At 38.0% G+C, this 19,580-nt stretch overlaps 1 protein-coding gene across 2 annotated transcripts; it reads left to right on the top strand.

Annotated features, from left to right (window-relative positions):
* Window positions 1-2,062: 2,062 nt before the first annotated feature.
* Window positions 2,063-15,827, top strand: prep (prolyl endopeptidase). 2 transcript variants are annotated; one of them, XR_013817576.1, is made up of 16 exons: window positions 2,063-2,230; window positions 2,691-2,765; window positions 2,851-2,984; window positions 4,818-4,948; window positions 5,041-5,250; window positions 8,947-9,068; window positions 9,144-9,249; window positions 9,330-9,521; window positions 10,017-10,214; window positions 10,312-10,415; window positions 10,636-10,772; window positions 10,876-10,970; window positions 11,450-11,581; window positions 12,390-12,546; window positions 14,598-15,327; window positions 15,697-15,826. XR_013817576.1 is itself a non-coding variant. In XM_079830326.1 (15 exons), the coding sequence occupies exons 1-15, from the start codon at window positions 2,189-2,191 to the stop codon at window positions 14,890-14,892; spliced, it is 2,130 nt and encodes a 709-aa protein (XP_079686452.1). In that variant the 5' UTR covers window positions 2,067-2,188; the 3' UTR covers window positions 14,893-15,827. The 2 variants fall into 2 exon arrangements, 1 of the variants encoding a protein (XP_079686452.1); XM_079830326.1 differs by having other exon boundaries at window positions 2,067-2,230; window positions 14,598-15,827.
* The last annotated feature ends 3,753 nt before the right edge of the window (window positions 15,828-19,580 follow it).

The following is a 19,580-nucleotide window of genomic DNA, read 5'->3' on the forward strand; positions in this document are numbered from 1 at the left end:
CTCTCTTTGAGTGTGCATTTCACAGAATCTCACATGGTCTCTATATGACTATATCTCAGACATGTCATGGTTTTGATATCTGTTCATATTGTCCATACAATTCTCATAATCAGTGCCCCGATAGCATTTACATTTAGCTGATACTTACAAAAGGATATTCTGATGAAGAAAACACATGCACAACATGAACTGAATTAACTCGCTTACATTATTCTTATGTGTTTTGTTTGATTTCTGTTGCAAAACATACAAAACAATCCATTTTACGTATACATTACCCTATAATTCAATCAATCATCAAACAAACAACTTTGTATGGAAACCCATCTCCACCACATAAGAAAAAAAATGCTTTTGTAAATCTTAATTATGACATAAACACTCAAAATTATGACATACTAAGTCATAATTCGATGAAAAGTCGAAATTATGCCTTAAAAAGTCAAAAATATGACATAGCCCTTGTCAAAAAATCCTAAAGGATTCCAATAAGAAACCTGTACAGGATTCCATTAAATATTTCTATCATATTTTGGAACCGTTCCTATAGGATTCCGTTAGGAATCGTCTTATAGGATATTTGTCTTGTCCTATAAGATTCTTATCTGACTCCTATAGGATTCTGTGGGAATTTTCTTATAAGACAATACATAATATCCTGTGATAGTGGATAATTTCTACAGGATTTTAATAGGATCCAATTGGGTCCCTATTCTGGTCTAAAAGGGAATTTGTATTTATTTATTTTTTCATTTTAAATCTTAGCGAATCAAGCATTTTTAATAATCCTAAAGACGCACTTTTCCACTGTATCTTTTACTAACCGATAGTAGTCTTTGAAAAAACAGCACAACTTGTGCAAATATTTTATTGTCAGCACAGTATATGCCAGCTTTAAAAAAAACAACAACCTTTGTGTTAAATTATTTTACAATAGAGATTGAGATGTTTACAGCATGATTTCTCTCTCTCTCTCTCACACACACACACACACACACACACACACACACACACACACACACACACACACACACACACACACACACACACACACACACACACACACACACACACACACACACACACACACACACACACACTAAAAAAGTTAAGTTACTCTAAAAAGTGATTCATTAATTAATCATTTATTATAATAAAAAGTAATAATAGAAAATATCACAGGACAAAGTGAAATTCCATTAAATAAAAACACTATGTCCAATAGGATTCCAATAAGATCCTACAGGATAAACTGAAATTCCAATAAAAAAATTGACAAGGGAGAAAGTCAAAATTCCAACTGATCTCCTTTCTAATGGATTTATTTATAATGTTGACTTAGTATGTCTCATTTTAACTCATAACTGTGATATAGTATGTCATGTATGAATTAGTATGTCATAATTCCGAATCTCATAATTATGATTTAGCGTCATATCTCATAATTATGACTTTTTTTTGGTCATACTTAAGAGTTACCAAAACATGATTCTTATTTTTTTTGGCTTCTACAAATGGGCTTCAATAGCTTTGCAAACGCATTATGAAATAAATTGTTACCAAAATAATAATAAAATGTTCTTTAATTTAACGTTACTCACCCTCATTAGATCGAAGGATGTGAGGATGGTCAACTGTCAAGCTCCAAAAAAAAGTACATAAAGGTACCATAAAAGGAGCAGATATGGTTCCTGTGCGTTATTTAAAGTCTTCCGCATAATTTTGACTGCTTTGTGTGATAAACAGAACGTAATTTATGTCATATTCACTCAAAATCTTTTCCTGACATATGAAGCGCACGCGAGTTTTGTTTGTTTACGTACACGCAGTGCGGCGAGCGCCATACCATACAGTACATAGAAGAAAAGAAATGACACAAAACAACAGACACAGCAAATATGCTGAATATAACAAACGTGGCAAATGTAAGCAGCACTTAGTTATTGTTTATCATGCGTCATTACGGCCCCGGACTCCGGAGTATTTGCGCATCCACCAGCAGATGGCGCTGTGGCGAGTTCAGCGTTCTTTCCCCCTCGGCGCGTTTGTCTTTGTACGAATTCTTTTCCTGTTGATTCCGGACATTGTGCGGCGGCTCTCAAACACACTAAACTCCCCAACACTCGTCTCCTTTAATTTCATCATATCATTATTTCATCTGTTCACCAGCTCTGAAGATCACTGAATAATGGCTTTCCAGTATCCAAACGTCTATAGAGATGAATCAGTGGTGAGTGATTGAATAATAGAGAGAAAGAGTACATGAATGAATAGATGAGAGGATGAATGAATGAGCACAGACGGATAAAAGAAAGAATGAATGGATAAATCATTGATAACTACATGAATGAATGACTGAAAGAATAAACCAATGCATGTTTAAATGTATGGAACAATAAAGTTTAATGTTAATAACAGCTTTAATGAATAATAGATGGATGAAGGTAAGATTAGATAGATAGTTATATAAAATATAAGTGTCATAGATAGTAATATACTGTATATAAAGAATGGATAATACACATCAATGCATAAACGAATGATAAAACATTTATATTAGAATAACTGAATTAATACAAGAATGAATGGCTGAAGGATGAATGAGTAAATGAACTTGTGAACTTCCACCTGTGCTGTGATCATGTTGCCATGGTGACCTCAGTGGTCATGTGATGCATGTGTGTTGTCAGGTGGACGACTATCATGGCCGTAAAGTTTCTGACCCGTACAGCTGGCTGGAGGATCCCGACAGTGAAAAAACACAGGTGATCTCCACACAACACCTCTCCACTGTCCTCATGAACATCTGACTCTGTGTATCAGAGATATGACGCTTTCTGTATCTGCCAGGCCTTTGTGAACGCTCAGAATCAGCTGACCCTGCCGTTCCTGGAGCAGTGTGAGGTCAGGGACGTGTTCAAGGATCGCATGACTGAGCTCTATGACTACCCCAAATACAGCTGCCCCTTCAAACGCGGGGACAGGTGAGGCGAACGGACATAAGCAATGCTTTCCAGCAGAATTCACTTTAAAATACACAGTTTAGAAAGTGTCAGGTGTTCCTTTAACCAAACTCTGATGGTTTATTTTGTATTTTCAAGCATGTGGACTACCGGTCAAAAGTTTGGAATAATTCAGAATTGTTTATGCTCTTGAAATAAGTCTCTTATTCTCATCAAGGCCGCATTTATTTGATCAAAAATACCGTAAAAACAGTGATAGTGTGCTATTATTACTTTTTAAAATAACGGTTTTCTATATTTTTCTATGTAATTTATTCCTGTGATTAAAGCTGAATTTTCAGCATTACTCCAGTCTTCAGTGTCACATGATCCTTCAGAAATCATTATGATATGAGCATTTGCCGATGCAATTATTAATAATGGTTCTTCTTCTTATTATTATTATTAGTAGATTTTTTTTGCTGCTTAATATTTTTGTGGAAACCATGATTTTCAGGATTCTTTAAAGGGCTAGTTAACCCAAAAATGAAGATTAGCCCATGATTTACTCACCCTCAAGTCATCCTAGGTGTATATGACATTCTTCTTTCAGACGAATAAAATCGGAGTTATATTAAAAAAGTCCAGGCTAATCCAAGCTTTATAATGGCAGTAATAGTTGCTCTGTTTTTGAGCAGTCTAAGTCTAAAAAAATGCTTCTGTCCGTCAAATAACTGCTCCACGCGGCTCTGGAGGGGTTAATAAACGCCGTCTGAAGCGAATAGATGCAGTTGTGTAAGAAAAATATCCATATTTAAAACTTTATAAAGTAAAGTCTCGGCCGACCGCCTTCTGTGGAAAAGTGTTGAAACTGCCTCTCGCTGTTCAAGATGCGTACGCTATGTCTGATGAGTGTAACTGTAGCCTTTTGAAGCCTTTTGAACTGCAGAGGCACTTTCAATACTTTTTCCATAAATTGAATACGGAAGGCCCATCCGGAGCCGTGTGGAGCAGTTATTTGACGGACAGATGCACTTTTATGGACTTCAAAAACAGAGCTACAATTACTGCCATTATAAAGCTTGGATTAGCCAGGACTTTTTTAATATAACTCTGATTGTATTCGTCTGAAAGAAGAATGTCACACACCTAGGATGACTTGATGTTGAGTAAATCATAGGCTAATTTTCATTTTCGGGTGAATAGAAAATTTCAAATGAACAGCATTTATTTTAAATAGAAATATTTTCTTTTTCTTAACATCATAAATGTCTTTACTATGGAAGCTTGATTTTGCCACAGAATAAAAAAATAAAAAAGGTAACTGCGACTTTTTATATCATAATTCTGACTTTTTTTCTCACAATCGCGAGTTTATATCTCGCAATTCTGACTTTGACACGCAATTGCTAGATATAAATTCAGAATTGTGTGATATAGTCAGAATTGCGAGAAATAAAGTCTGAATTGTGAGTTTATATCTCACAATTCTGACTTTATAACACACAATTCTGAGAAAAAAGGTGGTTTCCACAAAAATATTAGTCAGAAGAACAACTGTTTTCAACATTGATAATCATAAATGCTTCTTGAGCAGCAAATCGTCATATTAGAATGATTTCTGAAGGATCATGTGACTCTGAAGACTAGAGTAATGATGCTGAAAACTCAGCTTTGATCACAGGAATAAATTACATTTTAAAATGTATTCAGACAGAAATCAGTTATTTGAAATTGTGACAATATTTCACAGTTTTTACTGTATTTTTGATCATCTTTCAAAAACATGAACAAATTTTACCGACCCCAAACTTTTGAGTATCAGTGAATGTGTTTTTGAAAGCACTAAGAAACATTTCTTTTCCTCGCCTGTAGGTATTTTCACTTTTACAACACGGGTCTGCAGAACCAGAGCGTTTTGTACATGCAGGAGAACCTTGAGGCGGAACCCAGCGTGTTCCTGGACCCAAACACCTTCTCCGAGGACGGGACGGTCGCTTTACGAGGTGCTGGATGTGTCTGTGTTTGTTTCATGAAGCATGTGAGGTCTGTTTCTGCAGTGTATGGATGTCAGCTAAAGCCTGCAGCTTATTGGCAGGTTATGCGTTCTCTGAGGATGGCGAGTACCTGGCGTACGGTACCAGTGCGAGCGGCTCGGACTGGGTCGAGATGCGTTTTTTGCGCGTGGATGGCGCCGTACTTCTGGAGGATCAACTGGACAGGGTCAAATTCACCTGCATGTCCTGGACTCATGATGGAAAGGGACTCTTCTACAACTCTTACCCCGAGCAGGAGGGCAAGAGTGACGGTAAAGACACACAAACACGCCTGATACACAAATTCACACATGCAGGTGTGAGAGACATGTTATTTTAGTGTTATTACATACTATATTAGTATTTATTAATATTTTGCATTAGAATTTATTTTTATATTTTCATAATTTTTTTTTCCATTTTTTATGTTTTTTTATGTTTTGTTTTATTAACAACTCACTGCATGATGGAGTCTATAATGCGCAGTTTTAGGCCCCTAAAATTCAAGATATTAGGGCAAAAATGCCACTCTATGAGTTTTTGTTTCATTTATATCATATGATCAGGGCGTGACATTGACTTTTTGCTCACCAGCCACTGTGGCTAGTGGTTTTCCAAAGTTACTAGTAGCCACTCAGCATTTTCACTGGCCAAAATTTTGTTGTTGGGAAATGTATTGTTGGCTATATGTAAATGACCACTGTACACACCCAAATCAAATCTACATGAAATGCATTACATGACATGTCATCAAATAGGCCTTTTTATCTCCGATATGGTTGTGTGTAAAGCTCCTTAAATCTAGATGTAGAAAACAGTTGCTTGTTTGCAGGGGTCGGTCTAGACACATTTTCGTGGGGGGGGCCAGGCTGGGGCACAGACTCAGGGAGGGGTGGCACATTTAAATACATGTATAAAGCAGTATAAATAGCCCTACATTGGAGGGAATAATAGGCTACTATATATTATTGATAAAACATATTCTGCGTATAAAGGATTTCAAAATAAGTCACTTGAAATGTGTTATAAAATAACTGGCCTGTGGTAAATGCAATGCAAGCAAGAATTTTTTCCATCATAGTTGTATATAGTTGTAAACAATATAGAGCAAATTAATTGACAACAGTAGAAAGTGGCTTTTTGACTCTGATGGAGTGGGGGTGGTTTGGGCACTTGGGATGGCCAATTACATTTTTGGGGTGGCCCGTGCCATCCCCGGCCCTGATCACATGAGTGCTGTTTTTTTCCTGAATAGTATGAGTGCAAATGTGATATTGATTTTATACAACAGTTCAATAAATAAGAAGTTAAAGGCACAATATGTAATTTTTCACAGCTAGAGGTCGCTTATTCAAAACAAAGGCGTAGCTTGATGATGCTTTGATTTCGTGGCTGTGGGGTACTGCAGAATTGTATCATATTATATACATTATTTGGGTGTGTTAAAAGTTATGCTATAATGCTACTCTGTGTTCGCTCGGTTGCTACTAGGGATCAAACGATTACCGGTTTCACGATAAACCATGATAAAATTTAGTGACGGTTAGTAATATCGTATAAAATTTAATTATCATTAAAACCGCGTGTGATTATCACGATTGTGAAAACTTGCGGTAAATTGCGCTGTAATAGGGGGAAACACTTCAAAACTACGAACGCAAGGCAAGTGGACTTTGACCTGAATACCAAAACTACGTCTGGGAAATAATAACGTGAAGCGAACGAACAAATTCAGACAAGACTAGGGTGACATTTAAGGGATAATAATCAGGGCTTGACATTAACAACCACCATTTGCGGGTGTAACTTAACGTTATTTCGGCTGCACACTAGCCAATCTGGCTGTTGAACTTATTATACTCTTCTCAAAAGCCATCTGTTATAATTGCGTTGCGCATTATAACCACTCACACGTGATTATATTGAGTTTATGAATGCTATGCCTCATAATCAGAGGCGTTCAGATTAGCCTGAGTTTTGTTCGGAGCGCGCGCCGCTCTCACTCACTGAAATCTACACTAAAAGCAGAGAGAAACATGTGATGTACGCAGGAGATTCACTCATCATACAGAGGTTGACTGTTTCTGTTCTATTTCAGCAGCGAAAATAGTTTCAAACAAACACTACAGAACCACAGCGCATCTGATATGACTGGCATAACGCTGGCGAATTTAGGGACCGTCTCTAAAGTTACATACAACATTAGTAACGTTACACGTTTCAAACTTCAATAGCATTTGAAGAGAATGACAATCATAAAACTGACTGTTAAGTGATCATCTAGGTGTCAGGTATCATGCACACATTTTGATATTTAATAAAATAAACTGTCAAATCATATGGAAATATGGATATGCATTATTTCACTAGGATACTGTTTGGGCTCTTACACAAAATATGCTAGATTTAAATGCATCATTGCTGAACACTGATGAGAATATTGCTTGAGAATATATTTACAGAGATAATATTAGAGATTATATTTACGACAAATTATTATTATTTATGCGTAATGCATTGCTATTGACGACGGCCATTATAAGGAAGGAAATCCCACAGAATAGAATCTGGCTTAAAAAAGTGCTTAGAGCTGCTTTAGTTATTTGTTGTTTGTTGATTTTCAAATATAAAACTTGTTGAAATGTTTTAAGTGTGTGCATCTGTTCTTTTTGAACACTTTCATCTCGTTTGAACAAAACCGTGATAATATTGATAACCGTGATAATTTGGGTCACTATAATCGTGATGTGAAATTTCCATACCGTTTCATCCCTAGTCGCTACTATGAGACACATGTTCACACTGCAGTGAGCTAGATCAATATTAGACATGGTAAAACATGGTACTCGCGGTAAATCAAGAAAACCAGATTTAACAATAAGACCGTGTTGAGCTGTAGAACAATAATTAGTTTTCTGTTGATGAATCTATCTAAACAGTTGCTCACCTGTCTAATAAAACATATAATTTAATGTCTTTGGTGTTTCCATGGTTTCTACAAAATAAAACTGGAAATCGAAAGTAATGCAGGTATGATGTCATTGATAGGCAACGCATGGACACGGTTCAAAATTGCTTATTTCTCTGGATTTAAACATTCTTGGAAACATTTGGGATAATGTAAGTACACAAGTCAACAAAATATATAACATTGTTCTAGTGGTTTTTGGTTATTTTAATCCAAAAATCTTACATATTGTGCCTTTAATATTGTGTTATATTTTAGACACATTTTTGTCTGATTTTGCTCAATTTTGCCACAACTTTACCTATAAAGCCAGAGCAGATCACAGCCAGAGCTGTGTTTCTGAAATAATTTGCTTTTTGAACGAATTGGGTGAACCAATGATTCAATGGCCCATTCATAAAGAACTTAATTCCTGAATGAATCGAATGAATGAATAAATGTCTCTGACTTACTCATTCAGACATTTACTGCCATCTACTGGCAGTTTTAGTTAGAGTATTATTTCATTAAAACAATTCATATTCTGTATTTAATAAAAAAACCCATTAAAGGGATAGTTAACCCCAAACTGAAAATGCTGTCATCATTTACTCACCCACCCTCATGTCGTTGTAGCCTAAAAGTAAATAAAATATGTTATTCTAAAGCTATTTTTTGTAATGTCTATTTGATGCTTTTCTCATTTAACACAGTAATGACTTTAAATGATCTTTTGGGGGTCATTTCTCAGCCAGATTTGATGTGATTCTTTCATTAATCAACATTGTGTAATTGATTATATTGAAAATGTTAATCACTTGACTGCCCTAATTTTTATTTCAGTTTTAGTCATGTTAGTACTTTAAACTTATTTAAGTTAGTTTTCAAGGAAACTTTTCTCTTTTTTTTTTTTTTAAAGTATTTCATATAATATTTTTATTTATTTTAGTAGTTTTAGTTTAGTTAACAATAAAAACACTGTTAAGAGATCTTAATCAAACTCTCTCTGTCTGTCTCTCAGGCACTGAGACGTCCACTAACCTTCACCAGAAGTTGTACTATCACGTGTTGGGAACCCCTCAGTCTCAGGACGTCCTCTGTGCCGAATTTCCCGATCAGCCGAAATGGATGAGCGGTGTTGAGGTAACAAACACACACAGACGGTACCTCATTTCTGATCATGTTTACGGGGAATAATGTATGCGTGTGTGTCTTCAGGTGTCTGATGACGGCCGTTACGTGCTGTTGTCCATCCGAGAGGGCTGTGACCCCGTCAACAGACTGTGGTACTGCGACCTGAACGACGTGCCGCAGGGAATCACTGGTACAGATGCACAGAAACAATATTATTCAGACAAGAATGCTTCTGCTGCCACTGTCTCATTTCTCTCTTATTGATGGTAGGTTTGTTGCCATGGGTGAAGCTGATCGATAACTTTGATGCGGAGTATGAATACGTCACAAATGAAGGAACCGTTTTCACATTTAAAACCAACCTGGACGCTCCTCAATATCGACTCATCAATATCGACTTCGCCCAACCGTCCGTCAGCCAATGGAAAGAGCTCATTCCCCAACATGACAAAGACGTCATCGGTGAGTAGAGATGCTGTTTTTAGAGATACAATTAAATCAAAATTCACTGGATTTACTTTCTTAATAAATGTCACAGGACTTATTATGCATAATTAATCTGCTTGTATTATAACAAAGTTTTTTGCATAATTTATTAATTCAAATGTATGTACTTTCTCACACTTTAATAGTCCAGTCAAATATGGATAAAATGTGTGTTTGTGTATATTACATTTTTCTGTAATTAATTGCACCTAACATTCAAGTTTTTAATATATAATATGTAATAATTTCACAGTTAATCTCCAAATTAATGTAGAAACACCATAAAGACAGAATATTTTAATATTCAGTTTATTATTGATTAATATATATAAATAAAATAAGTAATAAATTCAACTATATTTTATATATATATATAATGTGTGTGTGTGTTTTGTTCATTTTTATTATTTTAATTTTAAATATAATTTTGTTCATGGTTAATTTCATAATTTCTCTTCATCTCTCTTTCAGTGTTTGCTACCTGTACGTACTCCAGCTTCCTGTTTGTGTGTTTCCTCCATGACGTGAAGAACGTGTTGAAGATGTTCCATCTGTCCTCTGGGGAGGAGATTCGCACGTTCCCGCTGGACGTTGGCTCGATCGTGGGCTTCACTGGGAGGAAGAAAGACTCTGAGATCTTTTACAGCTTCACCTCGTTTTTGTCTCCAGGTTCGTCAAGATTCAGCAGCTTCTGACCTCAATAACTCATTAATAACAATCAGGCAACAGGCGTGTCTCGAATGACGTGTGCTGTGCTTTCCTGCAGCGATCATCTATCACTGTGATCTGACTAAAGATCCGCTGCAGCCGCACGTCTTCAGAGAGGTCACAGTGAAGGGCTTCAGTCCTGCTGACTACCAGACCACTCAGGTACCTGCTGGCAGTTCATCTGTCTGTAAATTACATTGTAACATATATTCAGATAGAAAACAGTTCTTTGAAATTGCAATCATATTTCACACTATTGCTGCTTTACTGTAATTTTGATCAAATAAAGGCAGCCTTGGTGTGCAGAAGAGACTTGTCGAGCCCAAACTTTGTCTGTCTGTGGTATGATCTTGATCACTTTATGTCTGTGTGTTTCATCCAGGTGTTTTATCCCAGTAAAGACGGCACCCAAATCCCAATGTTTATTGTCCATAAGAAGGGACTCAAGCTGGATGGTTCCCATCCTGCCTTCCTATACGGATATGGAGGTTTTAATATTTCCATCACACCCAGTTACAGGTACAATACACAAGCACAAAAACATACAGCCGATCACACACTCCACACATGGATCACCTTTCTGTTCCTATAAACGTCTGTCCTGTTCCCGTTTGTTTTTCAGCGTTTCTCGGCTGATATTTGTCAGGAATCTGGGAGGAGTTTTAGCTGTGGCCAACATCAGAGGAGGTGGAGAATATGGAGAGACATGGCATAAAGGCATGTGAATAATTCTGGAGATAATCAGGGATTGATCTGTGCATATGTTCTGAATTGAATGCTAGAAAATTGCATACTATGTATTATACACGTCCTACTATTTAAAAAAAAAAATAGGACCATTGAAAAGTTTGCGGTCAGTACGATTTTTTTTATTCTGCAAAAATGCATTAAATTCATCAAACATGACATTTATAATGCAACAAAATATTTCTAATTCAAATAATTCTATTCAAAATGAATCCTGTTTCCACAAAAATATTAACTTTGTTCAACATTGATGATAATAAGTGTTTCTTGAACACTACGTCAGCATATTCGAATGATTTCTAAAGGATCATGTGAAAATTAATGACGCTAGTGAACGTGCTGCAGAAGGAGTATGTGTAGTATGTATTTGGAACGTAACCTTAATATCTTTTAAATTCTGTTGTATTTAAATTAAAAAATGTCTCTTACTTTTCTCTCTTGCTGTGCAGCGGGGATGTTGGCCAATAAGCAGAACTGTTTCACTGACTTTCAGTGTGCAGCCGAGTATCTAATAAAGGAGGGTTACACTTCCTCCAGCAAAATCACCATCAATGGAGGATCCAACGGGGGGCTGCTCGTTGGTACGACACACACACACACACACACACACACACACACACACACACACACACGTCTGGTTCACTTTCTTTGTGGGGACTCTATAGACATAATGGTTTTTATACTGTACAAACTGTATATTCTTTTTCCTTACACTTACCCTACCTAGGGTTCATACAAGGTGCTTAAAGTGCTTGAAATTTAAGTCCTGGAAAACCGCCATATTTATTAAAAGGTACTTGAAAAGTGCTTGCATTATTGAAAGACAATATATGAGAAATTAGTGTTTAATTTTATTGATAAAATGATCTTTTCACGCAAAATTAACACTGCAGCACGTCTGATATAGATATGGAGCCATTTTGCATGGCAATTAGCGTAATATTGCTCATATAAATATCCAAGTATATGATACAGGTCAATTATATATTCATGAGAAAACAAATCTGTTTGACTTTGTCATAGTATCCTTTCAATGGTCAATGTGCTGCACTTTATTTTTAATTACCTTATTCAGAATTTAAAAGATAATAAAGATATTATTTGATAAGTGAGATCTCTGATTGTAGTCCTTGGAAAATCAAAAAAGTAGTGCTTGCTAAGTCATTAGCAAGAATTTTATTTTACAGGATCTGTACGAACCCTGCCTACCCCTAAACCTACCCATCAAACCAAACCTTCTGCATATTTACATTTTCAACAACAAAAAACCTCATGGTTTGTTTCCACGGTGATATGAGTCCCCATGAGTGTGCATTCAGGTTGAACACAAACACACACACACACGTTTGTATTCACCTGGTACTGATTCCTGACTCCTGTCTCCTGCAGCGGCGTGTGTGAATCAGAGGCCCGATCTGTTCGGCTGTGCTGTGGCTCAGGTCGGCGTCATGGACATGTTAAAGTTTCATAAGTTCACCATCGGGCACGCGTGGACCACTGATTTCGGCTGCTCTGAAATCAAAGAGCAGTTCGATTGGTTAATCAAGTGAGTTTACGTTCTCTGAGTCCAGTGATGCACAGACACCATTCATTTCTCTACAATTTTTAGAAGCAGCAGAGGCAGTGACACATACATGTATGTCAATTAAAGCAGCACGGCAGCATGATTTTACCCCATTAACTGAGGTCAAATCTTACTGTCGTTATGCACAACGTCAAAAGGATAATTGATTTTATAGTATGGTTGCAACAGCTATGATTAAAATATGTAACGTATTCATTAATATGCCTAATTAAATTTAATTTACCTTTATATATTAGTATACCTTTATTAAATAATTGTATTATAATATACCTAAAACTATTCTTTTTTTTTTTACGCAATTGAAATGGCTAAAATAAAATATGAATAGATGAAAAAGGTAAATTAGACATTTTTTTTTGCAACTAATTGAAATAATTTGAAGTACTAAAATGACTAAAACTCAAATAAACCAAAGCTACTGTGAATAGTGGAGCTGCGCGATTAAAACACCCATCAATCTTATTCGGCTGTGAATTAAACCTTCATATTTATTACGGGTAGACTACTTTCTTTGACCCCCTCAACATCTTATTTTGATGTCCTTTAGAGGGGATCAAGTCTTCTTTAGGGGGGTCAGACCACCCCCCCAAACCCCCCCCGTGATTCGCACCCTGACTAAAACCAAAATAACACTGATTAGATGCCTATAATTTTACCATTGATTTGCTCATCCAGTTCGATTATAAACCACTATTTGTTTAATATGTAATTTAGGTAATGTTGCACACCAACTGAATATGTTGCATTATAATGTTTCATATTTTAAAATAGTGATTATTATTATTTTTTATTAGATTTTGGCTTTTATTGTGTATCACTGACGTAAACGCTAAACAGTGTTTCCCACAGATTAGAAACCAATTTGTGGTGGCGGGCAGGTGGGCGGGGGTTGAGGGGGGTGGTGGTGGTGGTGGTGGTGGTGGTTGGTCTATTTGGGGTTGATGATTGTCACAAATATCGATTTCGATCTTGATTCAGTATCAATTCATATGTATATAGCCTACTGTACATATAAGGGAAAATAAGTTTGCCTTTTTAGCACTATTTTAAACTTTTCTTGGGTTAAATTATGTTTGCTTGCATTCATTAGTATTCACTTGTGTGTGCTTATATAAGTATCATTCAAAATATCAGGATGTAAGTTAAGGTTTTAAAATTTCACATTTAAATAAATCTAGTTTTTGATCATGTCTAAATATGTATTCAAATGCAAAACCTAAAAATAAGTAAGCAGTTATGATCTGCAATACTTTTATGAGCAACTAGACTAGATACATGTAATTATTAAAGAGCCATACAAGCACCTAGTAGGTAAACCATGGCATTACAAATTAAAATTATTATTTTTCCAGCCACAAAATGACTCTAATTTGCCACTTTGCATTGGAATTCTCTATTTTAACCTTAATTACTACACTAATTGTAATATAAATAGGAAAAATATTTTAATTCATTAAATGGTCATTAATGGACCATAATTATTGCACACACAGTAGGCCCATTTATTACCAAAAGATCTCCTCAAAATATTCAATAAATATTATTAAACTAAAATATACATTTATTTAATTGAAAAATAGTTAAGGTGTACGGTCACATTTGACCACCAATGAGTATGAGTGTGACCAATTAATAAGGAATACCTGAGGGCAAGAATACAAGAAAAACATTAATGTTAACAATGTTGCATCTCCATCACTCTCCATATTAAAATGATCCTGTAAACGTGGTTGACGTAATAATCAATACACACTATGCTGTACTGTTTACCAAAAATCTTAGACTTTGTTTCATATCAAAAGCAGGTTTGCCAATTTGAGAGCGAGAGACGCGCGTGAGTGACGGAGGGAGAGCAGGGATTTTATAAAAAAATAAATACATTAATAATGACACACGCAATCGCAGGCCGGTGTTGATTCTGTGGCCACAAATTAGTCTATGTGTGGGAAACAATGCGCTAAAGCACTTTTCTGTTATGATTTTTAAGCGCTGTAAATGTTCTGATCCTGCAGGTATTCTCCTCTTCACAATATCCGTGTTCCAGAAGGAGACGGGGTTCAGTATCCCGCCGTACTGTTGCTGACGGGCGACCACGACGACCGCGTGGTGCCGCTGCACTCGTTAAAATACATCGCCACCCTGCAGAACGAGATCGGTCACTGGCCCGGCCAGTCAAACCCTCTCTTTATCTATGTGGACACTAAGTCAGGCCACGGCGCAGGAAAACCCACCAGTAAAGTCATTCAGGAGGTGGCGGACACGTACGCCTTCATCGCTCGCTGCCTGAACCTCAGCTGGCTCGAATGAAACGCTACAAACCTCCTCTAAACCTGCAGGTTTTTTCCTCTAACAGTTTGATTTCATGCCTGTTTGCGCTCCTGTTCACTTTTCTTAGTCTCTGTTTTTCCCAATCCTCCTCGGTTTCATTATTCGATGTTCCTTTCTAGTCGAAAACGCTAAACTCATTTCTAAAAACTGAAAGCTATAACCTGAACTGCATTCATGACTGATTTCATATCAATTCACCATGTGTCACGGCTGTGTACGGGATACACTGGGCTCTTGTTCTTAGGAAATATTACAATTACTGAGGTCACGGGGTGAAGTGTCATAACCTCTCAAGCACTTTACTAAAAACTCTATTTATTTGATAACGGACAGGCATGAGCAGTTTATGGATCACAGCATTAATGTATAGCACCCATCAGGAAACCATTTTGCAAGTGAATCTCATGAGAACATGTTCAGATCACATTTTGCCCCCAAAACTAAAAGAAATACACGCACATGGACATAAAGAAAAGGAAGCCTGTTTTTTAGGATTTGCATTCTTTGTTACACTATTTTTAATGGCGGTTAAGCACATTTAAACTAGGGGTCGAGTGTTATGGATGCTTTTATTTTTCATTACTGTAATCGGTCTGGACATGATTCCCATTCACAGCATATAAATGTAGAAATACTTTGTAGTGTAATGTTTTTTTTGCATTACTGTAATGACGATGAGTTTTTGCATACAGTATTGAGAATTGGAGAGGTTGTCATGACAATGTTACATTATTTCTTTTTATTGGAGTTGAAATATAACCCGAGAATGATTCTGAACATGAGATTCACCCTTACAGTGTTTGTTGTTCATTTGTGTGAATGAGCTAAATCCGTTTCTACCTCCACATTTATGCAGATGGTTTTAACTTTAAAGGGAAAAGCAAACGAGTACAATAAAACACATTTGAACATGAACAGTGTGTGTGTGTTCAGTAAGATCAGACCATAGCTGTTTTTTGTTTACATGTTCTTTTAGATTATTACACTGGGCCAGGCAGAATGAGCATTTCAAATGCATTTTTTAAAGGCTACAGAGAAATTATTTATCTTGTCTATGTGGATTCTAATATACACACTCCAAAACAAGTTTTACTCCGTATCAGTGTGAATTGAGTTCGTCTCCCTCTGCTGGCAGGTGGCAGGATTACATGCCCACATCCCATGAAACAAAACTACAACAGGTTCCGCATCATCTCATATCACATATGGCTATTTTAGGATCCTAATAATGTGTAATGATTTTGTTATATTTTTCTTTTCATGAGCTTGTCTATTACACACACACGCGCAAGCACACACACACACACACACACACACACACACACACACACACACATATATATATATATATATATATATATAACACATATACACAGGTGCTGGTCATATAATTAGAATATCATCAAAGAGTTGATTTATTTAATTAATTCCATTCAAAAAGTGAAACGTGTATATTATATTCATTCATTACACACAGACTGACATATTTCAAATGGTTATTTCTTTTCATTTTGATGATTATAACTGACACCTAAGGAAAATCCCAAATTCAGTATCTCAGAAAATTTGAATATTACTTAAGACCAATACAAAGAAAGGATTTTTAGAAATCTTGACCAACTGAAAAGTATGAACATGAAAAGTATGAGCATGTACAGCACTCAATACTTAGTTAGGGCTCCTTTTGCCTGAATTACTGCAGCAATGCGGCGTGGCATGGAGGTGATCAGTCTGTGGCTCTGCTCAGGTGTTATGAGAGCACAGGTTGCTCTGATACATTTACATTTATGCATTTAGCAGACGCTTTTATCCAAAGCGACTTACAACTTGGGGGTACAATAAGCGATTGGTCGTGAAGAGTCGAGTGAGCGCAACAAGTGCCTGAAATACTTAGTCTGTGTACATTTCTCAGTGTAGCACAGGTTAGAGTAGGGAGGGAAAGAGGAAAGGAAATAATTTTTTTTTTTTTTTTTTAAGTGGTTAAGTGCTCATGGAAGAGATGAGTTTTTAGTTGACCTTTGAATGTTGTCAACGAATCAGCATTTCGGATGGCGGTGGGAAGATCGTTCCACCAGCTGGGAACATTGAATGAAAATGTTCTGGAAAGGGATTTTTTGCCTCTCTGTGATGGTACTACAAGCCTTCGCTCCTTGGCTGAACGAAGGCTTCTGGTGGGGGTGTGGAGTCGTAGAATCGAGTCAAAGTATGCAGGAGCTGAGCGCGTGGTGGCTCTGTAGGCAAGCGTCAGCGCCTTAAACTTGATGCGAGCAGCGAGTGGTAGCCAGTGCAGAGAGATGAAGAGTGGTGTGATGTGGGTCCTTTTGGGCTCGTTGAAGACCAGACGTGCCGCTGCATTCTGGATCATTCGAAGTGTTTGGATTGCACAAGAGGGGAGTCCAGCCAGAAGCGCATTGCAGTAGTCAAGTCTAGAAATAACCAGGGCCTGGACAAGAAGCTGTGTTGCGTGTTCTGTTAGGAACGGTCTGATCTTCCTGATGTTGTAGAGCGCAAACCTGCACGAGCGAGCCGTCTTAGCAATGTGTTCTCTGAAGGACAACTAGTCATCAAATGTAACTCCAAGATTTCTGACTGATTTAGAAGGGGAAATCAGGGATGTACCTAACTGGATGGTGAAGTCATGTTGCATTGTGGGACTGGTGGGGAAGATGAGGAACTCAGTCTTTGCCAGGTTGAGCTGTAGGTGATTTTTACTCATCCATGCAGAGATGTCAGCCAGACAGCTGGAGATTCTTGCAGCTACTGTGGGGTCTTCTGGTTGGAATGAAAGGTAGAGCTGAGTGTCATCAGCATAGCAGTGATATGAGAAGCCATGTGCCTGTATGATGGGACCTAATGAAGTAGTGTAAATGGAGAAAAGGAGAAGTCCGAGCACTGAGCCCTGAGGAACCCCCGTGGTCAGTTGATGCGCTTGGGATTCCTCTCCTCTCCAGGCAACCTTGAAGGACCTACCTGAGAGATAAGATTCAAACCAATGGAGCGGAGCCCCTGTGATGCCCATTGATGAGAGGGTGGACAGAAGAATTTGATGATTGACCGTGTCAAAGGCAGCAGATAGATCAAGGAGTGGCCTTCAGCTCTTCTTACATTGTTGGGTCTGGCATATCGCATCTTCCCCTTCACAATACCCCATAGATTTTCTGTGTGCAGGTGCCAAGTCCTGTTGGAAAATGAAATTTGCATCTCCATAAAGTTGGTCAGCAGCAGGAAGTATGAAGTGCTCTAAAACTTCCTGGTATATGGCTGTGTTGACCTTGGACCTCAGAAAACACAGTGGACCAACGCCAGCAGATGACATGGCACCCCAAACCATCACTGACTGTGGAAACTTTACACTGGACCTCAAGCAACGTGGATTGTGTGCCTCTCCCCTCTTCCTCCAGACTCTGGGACCCTGATTTCCAAAGGAAATGCAAAATTTACTTTCATCAGAGAACATAACTTTGGACCACTCAGGAGCAGTCCAGTCCTTTTTGTCTTTAGCACAGGCGAGACGCTTCTGACGCTGTCTGTTGTTCAAGAGTGGCTTGACACAAGGAATGCGACAATATGTCTTGCGTACGTCTGTGCGTAGTGGTTCTTGAAGCACTGACTCCAGCTACAATCCACTCTTTGTGAATTTCCCCTCATTTTTGAATGGGTTTTGTTTCACAATCCTCTCCAGGGTGCAGTTATCCCTATTGCTTGTACACTTTTTTCTACCACATATTTTCGTTCCCTTCGCCTCTCTATTAATGTGCTTGGACACAGAGCTCTATGAACAGCCAGCTTCTTTTCCAATGACCTTTTGTGTCTTGCCCTTCTTGTGCAAGGTGTCAATGTGTCTTTTGGACAACTGTCATTTACATTTACATTTATGCATTTGGCAGACGCTTTAAACCAAAGTGACTTACAGTGCCCTTATTACAGGGACAATCCCCCCATGGAGTAGAGTGCCTTGCTCAAGTTCACACTGGTGGTGACCGCTGGGATCGCTGACACCTGTCCACTGCCCGAAAAGAGCCAACAGTGGCTCATGAGCATCAGAACTGGACGACGGAGCAATGGAAGAAGGTGGCCTGGTCTGATGAATCACGTTTTCTTTTTCATCATGTGGATGGCCGGGTGTGTGTGCGTCGCTTACCCTGGGGAACACATGGCACCAGGTGCACTATGGAGAAGGCAAGCCGGCAGAGGCAGTGATGCTTTGGGCAATGTTCTGCTGGGAAACCTTGGGTCCTGCCATCCATGTGGATGTTACTTTGACACGTACCACCTACCTAAGCATTGTTGCAGACCATGTACACCATTTCAACGGTATTCCCTGGTGGCTGTGGCTCTTTCAGCAGATAATGCGCCGCCACAAAGCAAAAAATGCTTCAGGAATGGTTTGAGGAGCACAACGAGTTTGAGGTGTTTACTTGGCCTCCAAATTCCCCAGATCTCAATCCAATTGAGCATCTGTGGGATGTGCTGAACAAACAAGTCCGATCCATGGAGGCCACACCTCGCAAATTACAGGACATAAAGGATCTGCTGCTAACATCTTGGTGCCAAAAACCACAGCACACCTTCAGGGGTCTAGTGGAGTCCATGCCTCGACGGGTCAGCAAAAGGGGAACCAACACAATATCATGCCTGATGGGTGTTTATAGTCATGTGGAAGAATA

Source organism: Gobio gobio (assembly GCF_949357685.1).
Source record: "Gobio gobio genome assembly, chromosome: 12".
Lineage (NCBI taxonomy): Eukaryota > Metazoa > Chordata > Actinopteri > Cypriniformes > Gobionidae > Gobio > Gobio gobio.

Excerpts from the sequence above, each read along its gene's own strand:
- prep (XM_079830326.1), top strand. The coding sequence starts at position 2,189 with ATGGCTTTCCAGTATCCAAACGTCTATAGAGATGAATCAGTG. Across the intron at positions 11,582-12,389 it reads CAACGGGGGGCTGCTCGTTG|CGGCGTGTGTGAATCAGAGG; the intron begins GTACGACACACA and ends TGTCTCCTGCAG. Across the intron at positions 12,547-14,597 it reads CAGTTCGATTGGTTAATCAA|GTATTCTCCTCTTCACAATA; the intron begins GTGAGTTTACGT and ends CTGATCCTGCAG.